This window comes from Sus scrofa, unplaced genomic scaffold (assembly GCF_000003025.6).
Source record: "Sus scrofa isolate TJ Tabasco breed Duroc unplaced genomic scaffold, Sscrofa11.1 Contig48, whole genome shotgun sequence".
In the NCBI taxonomy this organism is placed as follows: domain Eukaryota; kingdom Metazoa; phylum Chordata; class Mammalia; order Artiodactyla; family Suidae; genus Sus; species Sus scrofa.
In genome coordinates this window covers 60995-74548 of record NW_018085221.1, presented here as the reverse complement: position 1 = coordinate 74548, position 13554 = coordinate 60995, and the positions used below count along the sequence as shown (strand labels likewise).

Here is a 13554-nt window from a genome sequence, read left to right as displayed (position 1 = left end):
AGATTTCCTAGGTTTCTTTTTATTTTTTTATTTTTATTTTTTATTTTTTTGGTCTTTTTGCTATTTCTTTGGGCCGCTCCCACAGCATATGGAGGTTCCCAGGCTAGGGGTCAAATCGGAGCTGTAGCCGCCGGCCTACACCAGAGCCACAGCAACGCGGGATCCGAGCCGCGTCTGCAACCTACACCACAGCTCACGGCAACGCCGGATCCTTAACCCACTGAGCAAGGGCAGGGACCGAACCCGCAACCTCATGGTTCCTAGGCGGATTCGCTAACCACTGCGCCACGATGGGAACTCCTATGTTTTCTTTTTAAAGTGAATTTTTCTTGGAACACTGTCATTTCATCTCATGTTAAATTTATTGCTTAAAAGTACTTATAATTTTCTGTCTATATCTCAAGAATCTGTAGTCATAACCCCTTTTATATTCCCAATATGGGTTATGTGTGCTTTCTCTTTATTCCATATGCAGTTTGCTAGATGTTTATCAATTTTATTAACCTTTTCAGAAAAGAACTCTTGGTTTTGTTGATATTCTCTTGTATTTTGAAAAACTCATTAAATTTTAATTGTATCGTTTGTTTTACTTTCTGCCCTTTACATTACAACTTTTTCCCAAAGTCATGGAAGGAATAATCAAATCCTGAATTTTCCAGCATTTTTTCTGTTGTATTTAATGTGGGAAGTTTTCTTTAGGTGTGTGTTTGGGTGCCTCTCACACATTTGAAAAGATTCTTGGGGTATAATTGATGGGGTATAATTATACAACAAACTATAATTTTAAAATAAAAAAAATCAAACTTGTGAGAGCACATGGAAGATAATGTTTTGGGGTCAGGAAATTGGGCAGATGGATGTCAGAGCACAGAAAGCCACACTTCTTATCGCAGTCCCCTCGCTCCCACCCTGTCTGGCTTAGAGCCTCTGTGTGGATAACGTGGCATCACAGGCGGGAGGGGGGACACAAGCCAGTGGCGGCCTAATGACTGGCCTTGTTCAGCACTGGGGCAGGGGGAGCTGGGACAGAGGAGCTGGGAAACACCGAAGGGGGACAGGAAGACAGAGTCTGTCTGTTCGGAAGGCCTGCTGCTCAACTGTCACCACTTCAAGAATAAAACTTGAGAGCAGCATTTGGAAACTTGTACTGCAGTTTGACAGAGGGATTTTATATCTGCTGAAGCTACTAATAAGTTAGGCTTCTATTCTGCATGTCTTTTCATGACATTTTGCTAGCAAGTCTTTGTTTCTTCTTTTATCTTTCTGCAGCTGCATCTTGAAGTTCCCAGGCTAGGGATCAGATCAGAGATGAAGCTGCCAACCTATGCCACAGCCACCGCCACACTGCAACCCTGACACATGTGGGACCTACACTCCAGCTTTGGCCAATACCCAAGCCATAACCCACTGACTGAGGCCAGGGACTGAACCCACATCCTCCTAGAGTCTACAGCAGGTCCTTAATCCACTGAGCCACAACGGGAACCCTGCAAAGCATCTCTCACTGTATTTTACAGAACCTCATCCACAATGGATTCCCTTTGGGGACAAGAATATGTCCTCAGGGCAGACATTTGGGAAGCCCTCTCCTGCTGGGCTGCAGGTCTCCAATCTCCAGATGCAAACCCAGGAGAAGAAAGAAGGAAGGGGGCACTCAGCCAGCCACTGGCCATGGAGGGTCCCTGCCTCTGGACCATTCATGAGCGAATCTGCCTCCAGAGCCCAGGGGGGAGGCTGCAGGCCTCGTAGCCAGGCCTTGCCCAACCTAACTGATGCCTGGCTTCACCCGCAGCTCAAAGTAAATACCACATCCTTCTTCTCAGGAGTCACCATTTAGAAGTTTCTCTGCATTTCGTACAGCACCGACCTACAGGACCCATCATGAGGGCCAAGCTGCCCTGCACACCCAGGAACTACACTCCTGGGACAGTTTCTCCATCCGGCTGAAATGAAGTCACACTCCTGTCTCAAATCCTTCCATTTCACTGATGGAAATTACTTGCCAAGGACTTCCTGTTGTGGTCAGCAGGTTAAGAACCTGACTAGAATCCATTAGGGTGCGGATTGGATTCCTGGCCTCACTCAGTGGGTTAAGGATCTGGCACTGCTGAGAGCTGCAGGGTACACTGCAGACAAGGCTCGGATCTGGCATTGCTGTGGCTGTGGTGTAGACTGGCAGCTGCAGCTCTGATTTGACCCCTAGCCAGGAACGCCCATATGCCAGGTGTGGCCCTAGAAAAGGAAAAAGAACGATGTTACTTGCAGAACCTGAGAGTGTTATGAACATTTTAACAAGGTGGCAACAACAACAATAATCCCTTATGTGGACAGTTCAGAGTAAAAGACAGATCAATGCCTTCTAAGCATATAAAAATCATTTTCAACCTCACCCCAAGAGGAATAGAAAATAAAAAGAGTGTACATTTATCATGTATCAGATGAACAAAGATTACCTTTCATAAGACAGAGGGTCCCGGGTATGGCCAAAAAATACAATTTCCTAAGACACCATGCTGGTGAGGAAGTTGAAAAGTGTGCACAAAAGCACTCTCTTTTCCAGAATGAATCCATAGGAGCTCCCTGGTGGCTCAACAGGTTAAGGATCTGGCATTATCACTGCTGTGGCTCAGGTCACTGCTGTGGTAAAGGTTTGATGCCTAGCGGACATGCTGAGGGTGCAGTCAATTAAAAAACAACAACAATAAAAACCCTAATCCCTAAAACCTCAGACCTCTCAGCTGACGAGCAGATACTGGGGAGGGAGAGGGTCACTTGCCTCTGTTAATTTTGGGGGCCTTCCTCGCTTTAGACAGTCTCACCAAATGCGGGATGCAAGGGTCCTGCCAGTAGCCAATGCTCACCGCAAATCTGGAAACAATGGAAAAAGAAGCAGGTGAGGAGAGTAGGTCAGGCCAGGTTCCACGGCCAAGTTCCCAGGACCCAAGTAAAGGAGCCACAAGAAATAATGTATTGACCTCAAAGGCCAAGTCCCACCTAGGGCCCCAGCACCAGCATAAATAGGCTTCTCCATCCACCTTTCTACTCCCAGACACTGCCCCTCACACAGTGCCCACCATGCTCGTTTCTTCCCTCAGATCACACATTCCATTCCCAGGACCCTGAACATCAAGTAACCCCACGTCCTACACCATTCAGAAGACCTGCAACCATGTATTCACTCAGCAAACGCACTGGCCAGAGCTGATCAGAGCCATTTCATCCACCAAGAGTGCGGTTTCCAGGGGAAGGAAGATCCCAAAAGAGTGGGCCAACATCACTAATAACTCCCAAGGAATTTCTCCGGATTCGTACACACCTGTCATTTCCTGTCCCTTAAGCAGGTCCAAGGAGGGAAACCAGGAACACTTACACAAAGCAGCTACAACTTGGGAAATGCTAAGGAAGCCCAAACTCTATCCTCATCTACCCTACCAGGATTTAAAGCGAGACTGTTCCAACCTGGGGAGCTGAGGCCCTGCTGGCCCCTGAAACTCTCCTGCCACCATGAGTGGAACCAGCCTGAGGACAAATGACAAGTCATAGAAGGAACCTGGATCCCTAAGGCTTCATCATGTTCCATGGCCTGGAGCCTTCTCTATGCCCCTAGGAATATGAGCGAGGTAACAGTGAGATGATACAGCTCTTTACAACTTAAGCCAAATTGAGTTGGGCTTCTGCTGCTTGCAGCTTAAAGCAAACTAAGTGATATCCTATTAACACAACGACTTCCACATTGCTTGATAAGTAAGTCCAAACTTAAGATGTGGGGCAGGAGGGGGGCATATGCTGGATGTCACCCATTAGGTTGTCAGCTCCTCAATGCACACATCACATCCTTCCTTTCCTTCCTTTTCTTCACATCCAGCAACAAGGCTTCCTGCTGCCTTGACTGCAAGAGGTGCTCAATTTGGTACAAACACATCAACCCCTCCCCACTCCAGCCTCTCCCATCCATGTTTGCACATCCATACACACCCAGGAGGAAGCATGCATGTGCAGCTACTCAAGGCAGCAACTCCACACAGCAACACACAAAGGACTCACTAAGGGACACAATTCACTACAAGCCCAGGCTGTCCAAGGAGAACAGAGCACACCTGCTCCCTGGTCTGAAACAGTGCTTTTCAAACAAGGAGCTGGGACTCATTCATATCCTAAAATCCCGGTAGCTTAACCGGACCTTTACAATTACTATAAGCAGTGTAAGTTCCCCACATTCCCTCTTCTTTTGAAGGTATTTGATTTGGCTAGTCCAGATTCTTTGGGTTTCCACACACATTTAGATTCAATTTGCTGATTTCTTACAGAAAAAGAAAAGACAGCTAGAGTTTTAACTGGGACTTAAACAGCTAGTCTTTTGTAATGCTATATTGTAAATGATATTTCAAATTCTCATTTTCCTGTGCATGCACATCTATTCACAACACGTGCCTGACAAAGGAGTCCTAGCCAGAATGTATCATAAGGTGAACCCAATGTGATCACCAGCAGCAACAATGGACAAAGGACTCCAATAGTCCATTCACAATAAGCACCGGAGAAGTACGCATTTATCACCAGGGAAATGTCATTTAAGACCAAAATGAGACGCTAGTTCACATCCACTGACAATGAATGTTTAACAAGGACATGGAGCCACTGCAGTTTGGATACATTGCCAGTGAGAACTGCAAACTGATAAATCACTTTGGAAATTCATCTGGCAGTTAAATACATACCCACCCTATGGCTAAGCAATTCCACTCCTAGATATCTATCCAAGAGACATTTCAGACTGCTACAACAATGTTCCCTGCAGCCTGTTCACAATGGCCAAACACTAGATCCAACTCAAATCGGCACCACCAGGTAAACAGAACAAATCATGTTATGTTCACACAACAACACAAAAAGGAGCACATGATTTGACACTGACCACAATTCTCTCCTTGACCAACCTGTCACCTGCCTCCTCTGAGCTGCTCCTCCACTAGACCTCTGCCTGGGCTTAGAATATAAAGCCTGGCATTACCGTTGTGGCACAGTGGTTTAGAAATCCGACTAGAAACCATGAGGTTGTAGGATCAATTCCTGGCCTTGCTCAGTGGGTTAATGATCCGGTGTTACCATGAGATGTGGTGTAGGTTGCAGATGCAGCTTGGAGCCCGCATTGCTGTGGCTCTGGCATAGGCCAGTGGCTATGGCTCCAATTAGACCCCTAGCCTGGGAATCTCCATATGCCACGGGATCGGCCCCAGAAAAGGCAAAAAAAAGACAAAAAAAAAAAAAAGAATATAAAGGCCTGAGCAAACTTGAACTCAGCTGCGAACACCTCAAGGCCACATCACCAGGATGACTCCCGTTCCCCTTAGAGGGCTTGCTTGCTTGCCTGAGAAAACTCCAGGCTGCCAAAAGAATTTACTCTTTGCTCCAGGTAACACCCTGTCCCCCAGTTAGCAAAGCCAGATGCTTTCACGGGGACCAACCCCCTCTTCCCCACGTTCTGTGCTTTTTCTCTGACTCCAATGAATCCCTGCTTCCCCCTCCTTCCTCCCTCACTCTCCCTTTAAAACACTCTCTCTACAAACTGGAGTTGGGTTGAGTTCATACTGGATTCTTTTCTGCATTGCAATCGTTATTACTGATTAAAATCTAACCTTACCACTTTAACACGTATCCAGCTTTGTTTACCTGTGACAAAGGGTGTTTTATCTTTGACAACGTGTGAAACAGGGATGAATCTCCAAGAACATGTTGAGTGAAAGAGACACAAAAAGAACGCATGCTGCATGATTCCATTTATCTTATACTCAAGAATGGGCAAATCTATTCAGGGTAGCCAGAATCAGAAAATATTTGCTAAGTAAGGGTAAGGAGACTAACTAGAGCTAAAAGGGAAATTCCTGGGTTTTAGAAATATTTTATATCCTGTTTTGGGCAGTGATACACAAATACATTCAACTGTCAACACTCATCAAACTGAACCTTCATGTTCTGTATAAATTATCTCCCCCTCTCTCCCTCACACCTGCCACCTCTCTCTCTCTCTCTCTCTGCTGTCTTACGAATACCTGAGCAGGAGTTCCCGTTTTGGCTCAGTGGGTTAAGAACTCAACATCGGGGAGTCCCTGTTGTGTCTCAGTGGTAACAAACCTGACCAGGACCCATGCGGACAGGGGTTCAATCCCTGGCCTCTCTCAGTAGGTTAAGGATATGGCATTGCCATGAGCCGCAGTGTGGGTCACAGACACAACTCAGATCTGGCTTGGATTTGGCTGTGGCACAGGCTGGCAGCTACAGCTCCCATTCCACCCCTAGCCTGGGAACTTCCACATGCCACAGGTATGACCTAAAAAAAAAAAACAAAAAACCTGAGGAAATTCTAGATGGAGGAAAAAAAAGATGAGGGCTGTAGCTAATCCTCCCAGGTCCCTTTCCAGGTCTCAGTCCTCTTCTTCCTAGGAGGACCCCCATTTTGTCTGAGGCATCCATCTGCACTGGGAGGAAGTCTTACCTCCCCACACTGTGCTGCACCCAGGAGTGGGGCCGTGTGTCCTAACTCTGGCTAAAGAGCTCTTAGTTCACAGAAGTCTTCAGAGCAGAATCCCCAGAAAGCTTCTGCTCTCCTGATGAAAAGGGGCACACTCAGACACACATGCCTCTTGCTAATATCCCTTCCTTTGCTTTCCTCCTGGACCGCAGCTGCTCACACGGTGCTCCCAGAAGCACAGACTAAAACCATTCGGACATCCCTGCAACAAATCTGTTTTTAACCTGCAAAGCAAGCTTGCGGAGCCTTGAATCCATTCACAACGGAGCAACTTTCTAATCAGAAGTTTTCAGACAGTGGAGCTCCCTGGTGCCACAGCAGGCTAAGGATTCAGCACAGTCACTTCTGTGGCTCCCGTTCCAGCCCTGCACCAGGCACTGGAGCATGCCACGAGTGTGTCCCCCACCAAAAGAAGACAAAAACAAAAACAAAAACAATGAGTGTGACCAGAGAAAAAATACTCCGTCTCACTCCTGATTTAGGAAAACAGATCCTCTTCCACCTCACACCAGTCAGAACAGCCATCGCCGACTGGGTCATTTTGCTGTACAGCAGAAATTGACCCAACATTGTAAATCAACTATAATAAGAAAACATTTTAAAAAAAGAATGGCCATCATGAGTAAGTCTTCAAATAACGAATGCTGGGGAATGTGTGGAGAAAAGAGAAGCCTCCTACCCTGTTGGTGGGAATGTAAACTGGGGCAAGCAGTACGGCGGGGCCTCAGAAAACTACATTCAGAACTACCATATGCTCCAGCAATTCCACTCACAAAACCTGCATTCAAAAAGATCCATGCACCCCTATGCTCACTGCAGCCCCATTCCCACCAGTCAACACAGGGAAACCACCCAGAGGTCCACTGACAGATGAATGCATCAAAAGGCATGGCACATAAATACACAATAGAATACTACGTAGCCATAGGAAAGAACAAAATAATGCCACCTGCAGGCAACATGGATGCAACCAGGAATTACCATACCAAGTGAAATCAGAAAGAGACAGACAAATACCACAGACATCACTTCTAGGTAGAATCTACAATACAGCACAAATGAACCCACCTATAAAACAGACACTTTGTGGTTGCCAAGGGAAGGCGGGAGGGAGCGGGATGGACTGGGAGTTTGGAGGTAGTACATGCACACTCCTACACTTAAAATAGATCAGCAATGTGGTCCTGCTGTGTAACACAGGGAACCCTGTCCAGGCTCTTGGCACAGACCATGATGGAAGATAGGACGAGAAAGGCAACATATGTAGGACTGGGTCACTGGACTGGATGGTAGAAATGGGCACATCATAAATCAACTATACTTTAAGGAAAAAATTATCATCCACCTGCCAGTATTGTTACACACAAAAGCAGTACATCCCATCAGAAGAGTTCTAACTTCTGGATTGTAGGAGGGATGATGGAGATGAGGAGGAGGAGGACAAAGGGGGTGGGGATGATAACAATGACTCCTTCTGAACACCTACTATGTGCCAAGCACTGTGGGAAGGGCTCCACACTTAATCTCACAGCTACCCTCTGAGACAGATTAACGGTATTTATCTTGCACAGGAGGGCTCCGTACCAAAGGATGCAGCAAATTCAAGCAGAAATTACAGACCTAACTCAGGAGCTAACTGGCTTTTGAAACATGATTTGTAGACCTTAGACAGCTGTAACTCAGGGGGGGCAGGAACCACCTGACTCGCAGCTACATCAGTGACTTCAAACAAATAATATTCAGGCTGCAGGGAAATCAAAACTAGCCATAAGAGGAGTTCCCGCTGTGGCGCAATGGGATCAGGGACATCCCCACAGTTCCAGGAGGCAGGTTTAATCCCCAACCCCACTCGGAGTGTTAACGGAACTGGCATTGCCAAAGCTGTGGTCACAACCATCTGATCTGATCCTAGGCTTAGGAACTCTTAGGTCGCCGCAGGGTGACCAAAAATAACCCATCGATTAATTATTTTAAAAAAACTAGCAATAAGCATTTATCGAAGGCTTCACTTAGGGCCAGATCCTCTGCTAACCTTTGCATGGATTATCTCATTGGATTCTCACATGCAAAGGGCACGTTACCATTATTACCCCCAGTTTATTTTGTTTTATTTTATCTCATGTTATTTTATTTTGTCCACACCTGTGGCAGGCAGAGATTCCCAGGCTGGGGATCAAACCCGAGCCACAGCTGTGACAACTCCACATCCTTAACAGCTGGGCCACCACGGAACTCCTCTTAGAGCCATTTTACAGACGAGGAAACAGAGGCAGAAAGAGAATAAAGGGCCTACCATTCTGCAAGGAGTCACAAGATGACTCTGTGACAAGCCGTAACGGTTTAACATGTTCCCCTGAAGATGCAGAAGAACCACAGAACTTGAACATCACTGGTCCTGGACACTGTCCACAGTCATTCACCTGACGACTCTCACCATCTCTTTGCCTGGTTTGTTCACATAAGAGAAAACCCGGTGCAAACAAAGCTTGGATGAAATGCATCCAGGGGGCAAACAGGTCCGGGTTTTATGGCCCCAGAACCTATGTCAGAAGATTCTGATTCGGCATCTTCAGGATCCAGAGTAGGCCCTGAGCACCTCTGCCTTTCTTTTCAAAGTCCCACAGGCTATGCCGATGGGCACTCAGGCCTGGGAACGAGATTCCCCGCAGTGCCAAACCCTACCTTCCCCACAATGTGAAGCGGTCTCAGGACACGCGGGCCTTGCAAACTGAGGCAGAGAAGAGCTCAAATTATGACAACTATCCAACAGAGGGTCAAGGAAAGGCAGGCCCGCATTACACTATTTCTCTGCACTGCTGAGTCTGAACTATTTTATACCAAACTTGCCCTGTTTTAAAGTAAGCAACGTAGCCAAAATTGTTACCAACAACTTCTTTTTTTCTCTTTTTTCGCCGAGCCGGCAGCATGTGGGAGTTCCCAGGCCAGGGACTGAACCCCTGTCACCGCAGTGACCCGAACCACAGCAGTGACAAGGCCATATTCTTAACCCACTGCACCCCCGGGGAACTCCACCAACAAATATTACATAAACCAATATTACCAACACAAACGGCAGTCCCTAGGTGGCCCCAGCTTCCAGGAAGGTCATTCAGTTGCTCTAACAGTCCACACTCCCTCCTGGCTCTGCCACAACACCCTCCTACATCCCTGTTTCCTTTCGCCCTCCTTTCTTTGCTCTCTTCCTTCCTTCCTTTCTTGCTTTAGGTCTTCTCTTCTCAGGCGAACATCATCCACTCAATTACAAACTCCAAGAACACCTTGTTTTTCTCAGCACTCCGCACAAAACTGTAACTATGTTGCTACCCCGGTAATTGTTTGCCTCCTGGCCTTTCCAACTGGAGTGAGTTCAGACACCACCTCAAACTTGCTCATTACCAGTTCTCCATCACAAAACACCACCAACTCGCCAAAAGGAAGGGCCTGGAACAAATTAAACTCTGAATTGTTGTTGAACGACAGGACGAGTGGAGGACACTCAAGCGTCATGCTTTCTTTTTCACGCCTTCAGGTCCATGACACACACCTGTGCTCACCACGCACACCCACCCCCACCCCCCCCCCACACACACACAGCCTCCACTACACTCCTAATTCTAGACTCCCTTAGCAAAACCCAGAGCTCTGGAGAATACAGGCTCGGCATGCAAATATGTGGCCCTGGACAGGCCTTTCCCCCCCTTAACTAGCCTGGGTTTCAGGAGCACGACGGGGATCATGACAACTCCCAGGGGAATCTAACTTATACAAGAGCAAGAACCTGCATTTCTCTTCCGAACCCATCAAGGCCGCAGTTATGATTTCCTTCAAGTGTGTGTCCAGGCCATTCCGCGCCACCTTCTTCAGTGCCTTATCCCAGTCAAGGCATCCCCAGGCTTATACTGTGCCAGGCACACAACAAACGTTACATATTATTAGTCAAGTAAATGAGTCCCCGCTCTGAGCAGGGGTTCACAGATGGCCCACAAGGGAACGCGTACCTTTTGGGTAAAAGCCCACTCCCAGACACAGGCCCGCCTCCCACCTAGGCCCCACCACCCAGGGGAAGCCGGCCCCTAACCCCCCGCCGCGCAGGTACCGCTTGCACAGAGAGGCATCTTCACAAGGGCCACGCATGCCCTCGTCGTCCGCGTCCAGAAGGGAGGAAGAACAGGCGGTAAAAGACGGCCTCCGCAGGCTAGTGGCCATGGGCGTGGAGGGTGCGAAGGGCTGCGTCCACCGGGGGCATGGAAAAGGCTCGAGGGACCCCTGGTGAAGAAGCGAGCCGCAGAGAAGGCAGGCGAGAGGAGCGGGGCTGCACCTGGCTCCGCTGGCGTGGCTCAGTGACGCCGCCCTAGGCAGCTGCACCAGCAACCTCCCAGCGTCTTGGCTTCTCCACCGAGGGGCTCCTTGGACAATTTCCCCGCCCCCTCAGCCCACGGAGGGGTCCGTTGGAGAACTCCTTTGGCCCCGCCCCCACAACCCGGTCGGTCAGGCGGCGAGGGGGCGGGACCTGAAATGGATGCCAGGGAGCACCGCAAGCCCTTCTGGGAATAGAAGTCCTAGCGCTTTGGGAAGCCCACGGGTTACTCAGGGCAGGTTATGAGGTTTTATTTTATTTTATTTTATTATTTTTTTTTTAGCCCTTTAGACCAATTTATTATATCCATTTAAAATATCATCCAACAAAGGACAATGAAGTTTACAGCTGGGACAGGTATACATAACTCGAGGCATCTACAGTCCATCGTGCCCACTGAATGACAACTTTGCTGCTGAAATTTCTTAAAACTTACCGAACTAAAACAAAAGACTGAATAATACAAAAGGAGGAGTATTTCAGTGTAGTCATCTGTTCTGTCAATTGGCTTTTTTGAAAAAGGAAACACATCCTGTTTTCCCCGACCAGTAAATAAGCAAGAGCTACATGCAGCAGTGTGAGTATTAAGACATTTCTCAAGCCTTCTCAAATGAGTCCAAGGCAGGGATGGGATGGGGGAGGAAACTGATAGAAAAACATTGCTATAGACATCATAACAAACAATAAATTTAGATAATTTAAAATAAAAAAAAAAGGCAAGAGGCAGCATTTCAGCAGCAAAGTGCTCAATAAAAAGTATACTGTAGAGGGTAATACACGAACGTTGGGGTAAGAAGAGGACAGAAAAATGGGTCAGCAGGATGGGCGAAGGCCTCAAAGGAAATACGGCATCGTCGTTCTGGGAGGAATAACATGTTCTGAATCTGGAACTGCCCGGAATAACTTTGGTTCTCTTGTATTTACATCTTTGAAGACCATGATCGAAGCAATATTTCCACAACGATAGCAGTAATTAGGAGCAGACCATACTGTTACCAGCTTCTCATCAAACATAAATTTATGGCCTTCATGCACTAGCTGGTGTGCTCTGCAGATGAGTTTTAAGTTGTTGATATGAACAAACTCATTTGTGACCTTTGCGCCAAAAAGTCAACCTGCTCCTCGGGGACTGATTGCCCAAGTATCCACATCTTCAGGATCTGACCAAACCAGATCACAAAATGCTCCTTTATGAGGAATTTCTTGATTCCGTTCAATAGTACGGATCTGATCCAGTGTTTTGATATCAGGAGATAAACCACCATGAACACACAAAATCTGCTCATCTATTAAAGCTGCTACTGTGAGCATGTCAAAAACTTTGGTACAGTATCTCCAGGCATTAGCATTTCCATATTTGGTTTGGCACTCATCATAAAATCCATACACCTGTTATCTGTCTACTCTCATGATTTCCTCACAAAAGTGTAATACGATCAGGCCATTTAGCCTTTAGTGCAAGAAGGTAAGTGAAGGTCTCCAAACTATAATAACCTCTGTCTACAAAATCACCCATAAATATGTAGTTTGTGTCAGGAACCTGACCTCCAGTTCTGAATAGTTCACAAAGATCATAAAACTGTCCGTGTATGTCTCCACACACTGTTACAGGTGTCGACACTGGCTGGACATTTAACTCTTCCAAGAGGAGGTCACAAACATAGTCACACAACCGCTTCAGGTCGTTCTCGGGCAGGTACTTGCATAGACGCACTATCTCCACATACTTGTCCAAGTCCGCGGGCGCCATTTTAGAAATAACAAGCCCCGACAGCGGCGGCGGTATCGGCGGCTTTACTAGCTGCGGCAGCGGCGGAGGCCGAAGGTTATGAGCTTTTAGAAGTGCAATTAACTCATGATGGAAGAGCTGGCATAATCCTCAGCGTTGGGGCAAAGGGCAGAGAAGCCATCTGCAAAAACAAGTGCAGTGATGGATGCAGTAGGAGCTGGCTCATTCAGCAGGAAGAAGGCAGGGGACCTGCACCCCAGCCGAAGAGGACTTCCTAAACCTCTGCTGGGAGAACATATTATTTTCCCCAAACTGAATCCTTTGTGGATGACATTCTGTAAAATACAATAAAAGATGCTTTGCAGAATTCCTGATGTGGCTCAACAGATGAAGGACTTGGAGGCTGCGGGTTTGATCACTGGCCTCACTCAGTGGGGACAGATCCTCCAACAATGTCATACGCCATGGCAAAAGTCACAGATGTTGTTTGGTTCTGGTGTGGCTGTGGCATATGCTTCAGCTGCAGCTCCAGTTAGACCACTTGCACAGGCACTTCCAGATGCCACACATGTGGTCATGTGAAGAAAAAAGGGAAAAAAAAATGATTTGATAGAAAAATAACACGGAAAAGACATGCAGAATACAATACCGACTTTCGGGGGGGGGTATTTTTTGGTTTTTCCTTTTTTTTTTTGTTCACCTTTTAAGGGCCTCACCCTCTGCATATGGAAGTTCCCAGGCTTTGGATTGAATTGGAGATACACCTCCTGGGCCTACACCACAGCCACAGCAATGCCAGATTCCAGCCTCATCTTTGACCTTGGCCTATGCCACAGCTTATGCAATGCCAGATCCTGAACCCACTGAGCAAGGCCAGGGATCAAACCCATGTCCTCATGGATACTAATGGGATTCATTTTTGCTGAGCCATGTGAGCCA

At 47.2% G+C, this 13554-nt stretch overlaps 1 protein-coding gene and 1 pseudogene across 2 annotated transcripts in view; both read right to left on the bottom strand.

Moving 5' to 3' along the window:
- Positions 1-10983, bottom strand: part of LOC110255302 (leucine carboxyl methyltransferase 1-like) — a 37973-nt gene extending 26990 nt beyond the window's left edge. The window contains exons 1-2 of one of the 2 annotated variants that reach the window (XM_021082081.1): positions 10626-10983; positions 2777-2868 (exon numbers count right to left, since the gene is read on the bottom strand). In XM_021082081.1, the coding sequence (XP_020937740.1) occupies positions 2777-2868; positions 10626-10735 (202 nt within the window). In that variant the 5' untranslated portion in view covers positions 10736-10983. The remainder of the gene's footprint in view (positions 1-2776; positions 2869-10625) is intronic. The other variant, XM_021082082.1, reaches the window with a different exon arrangement.
- Positions 10984-11168: 185 nt separating this feature from the next.
- Positions 11169-12651, bottom strand: LOC110258843 (annotated as a pseudogene).
- Positions 12652-13554: the final 903 nt, after the last annotated feature.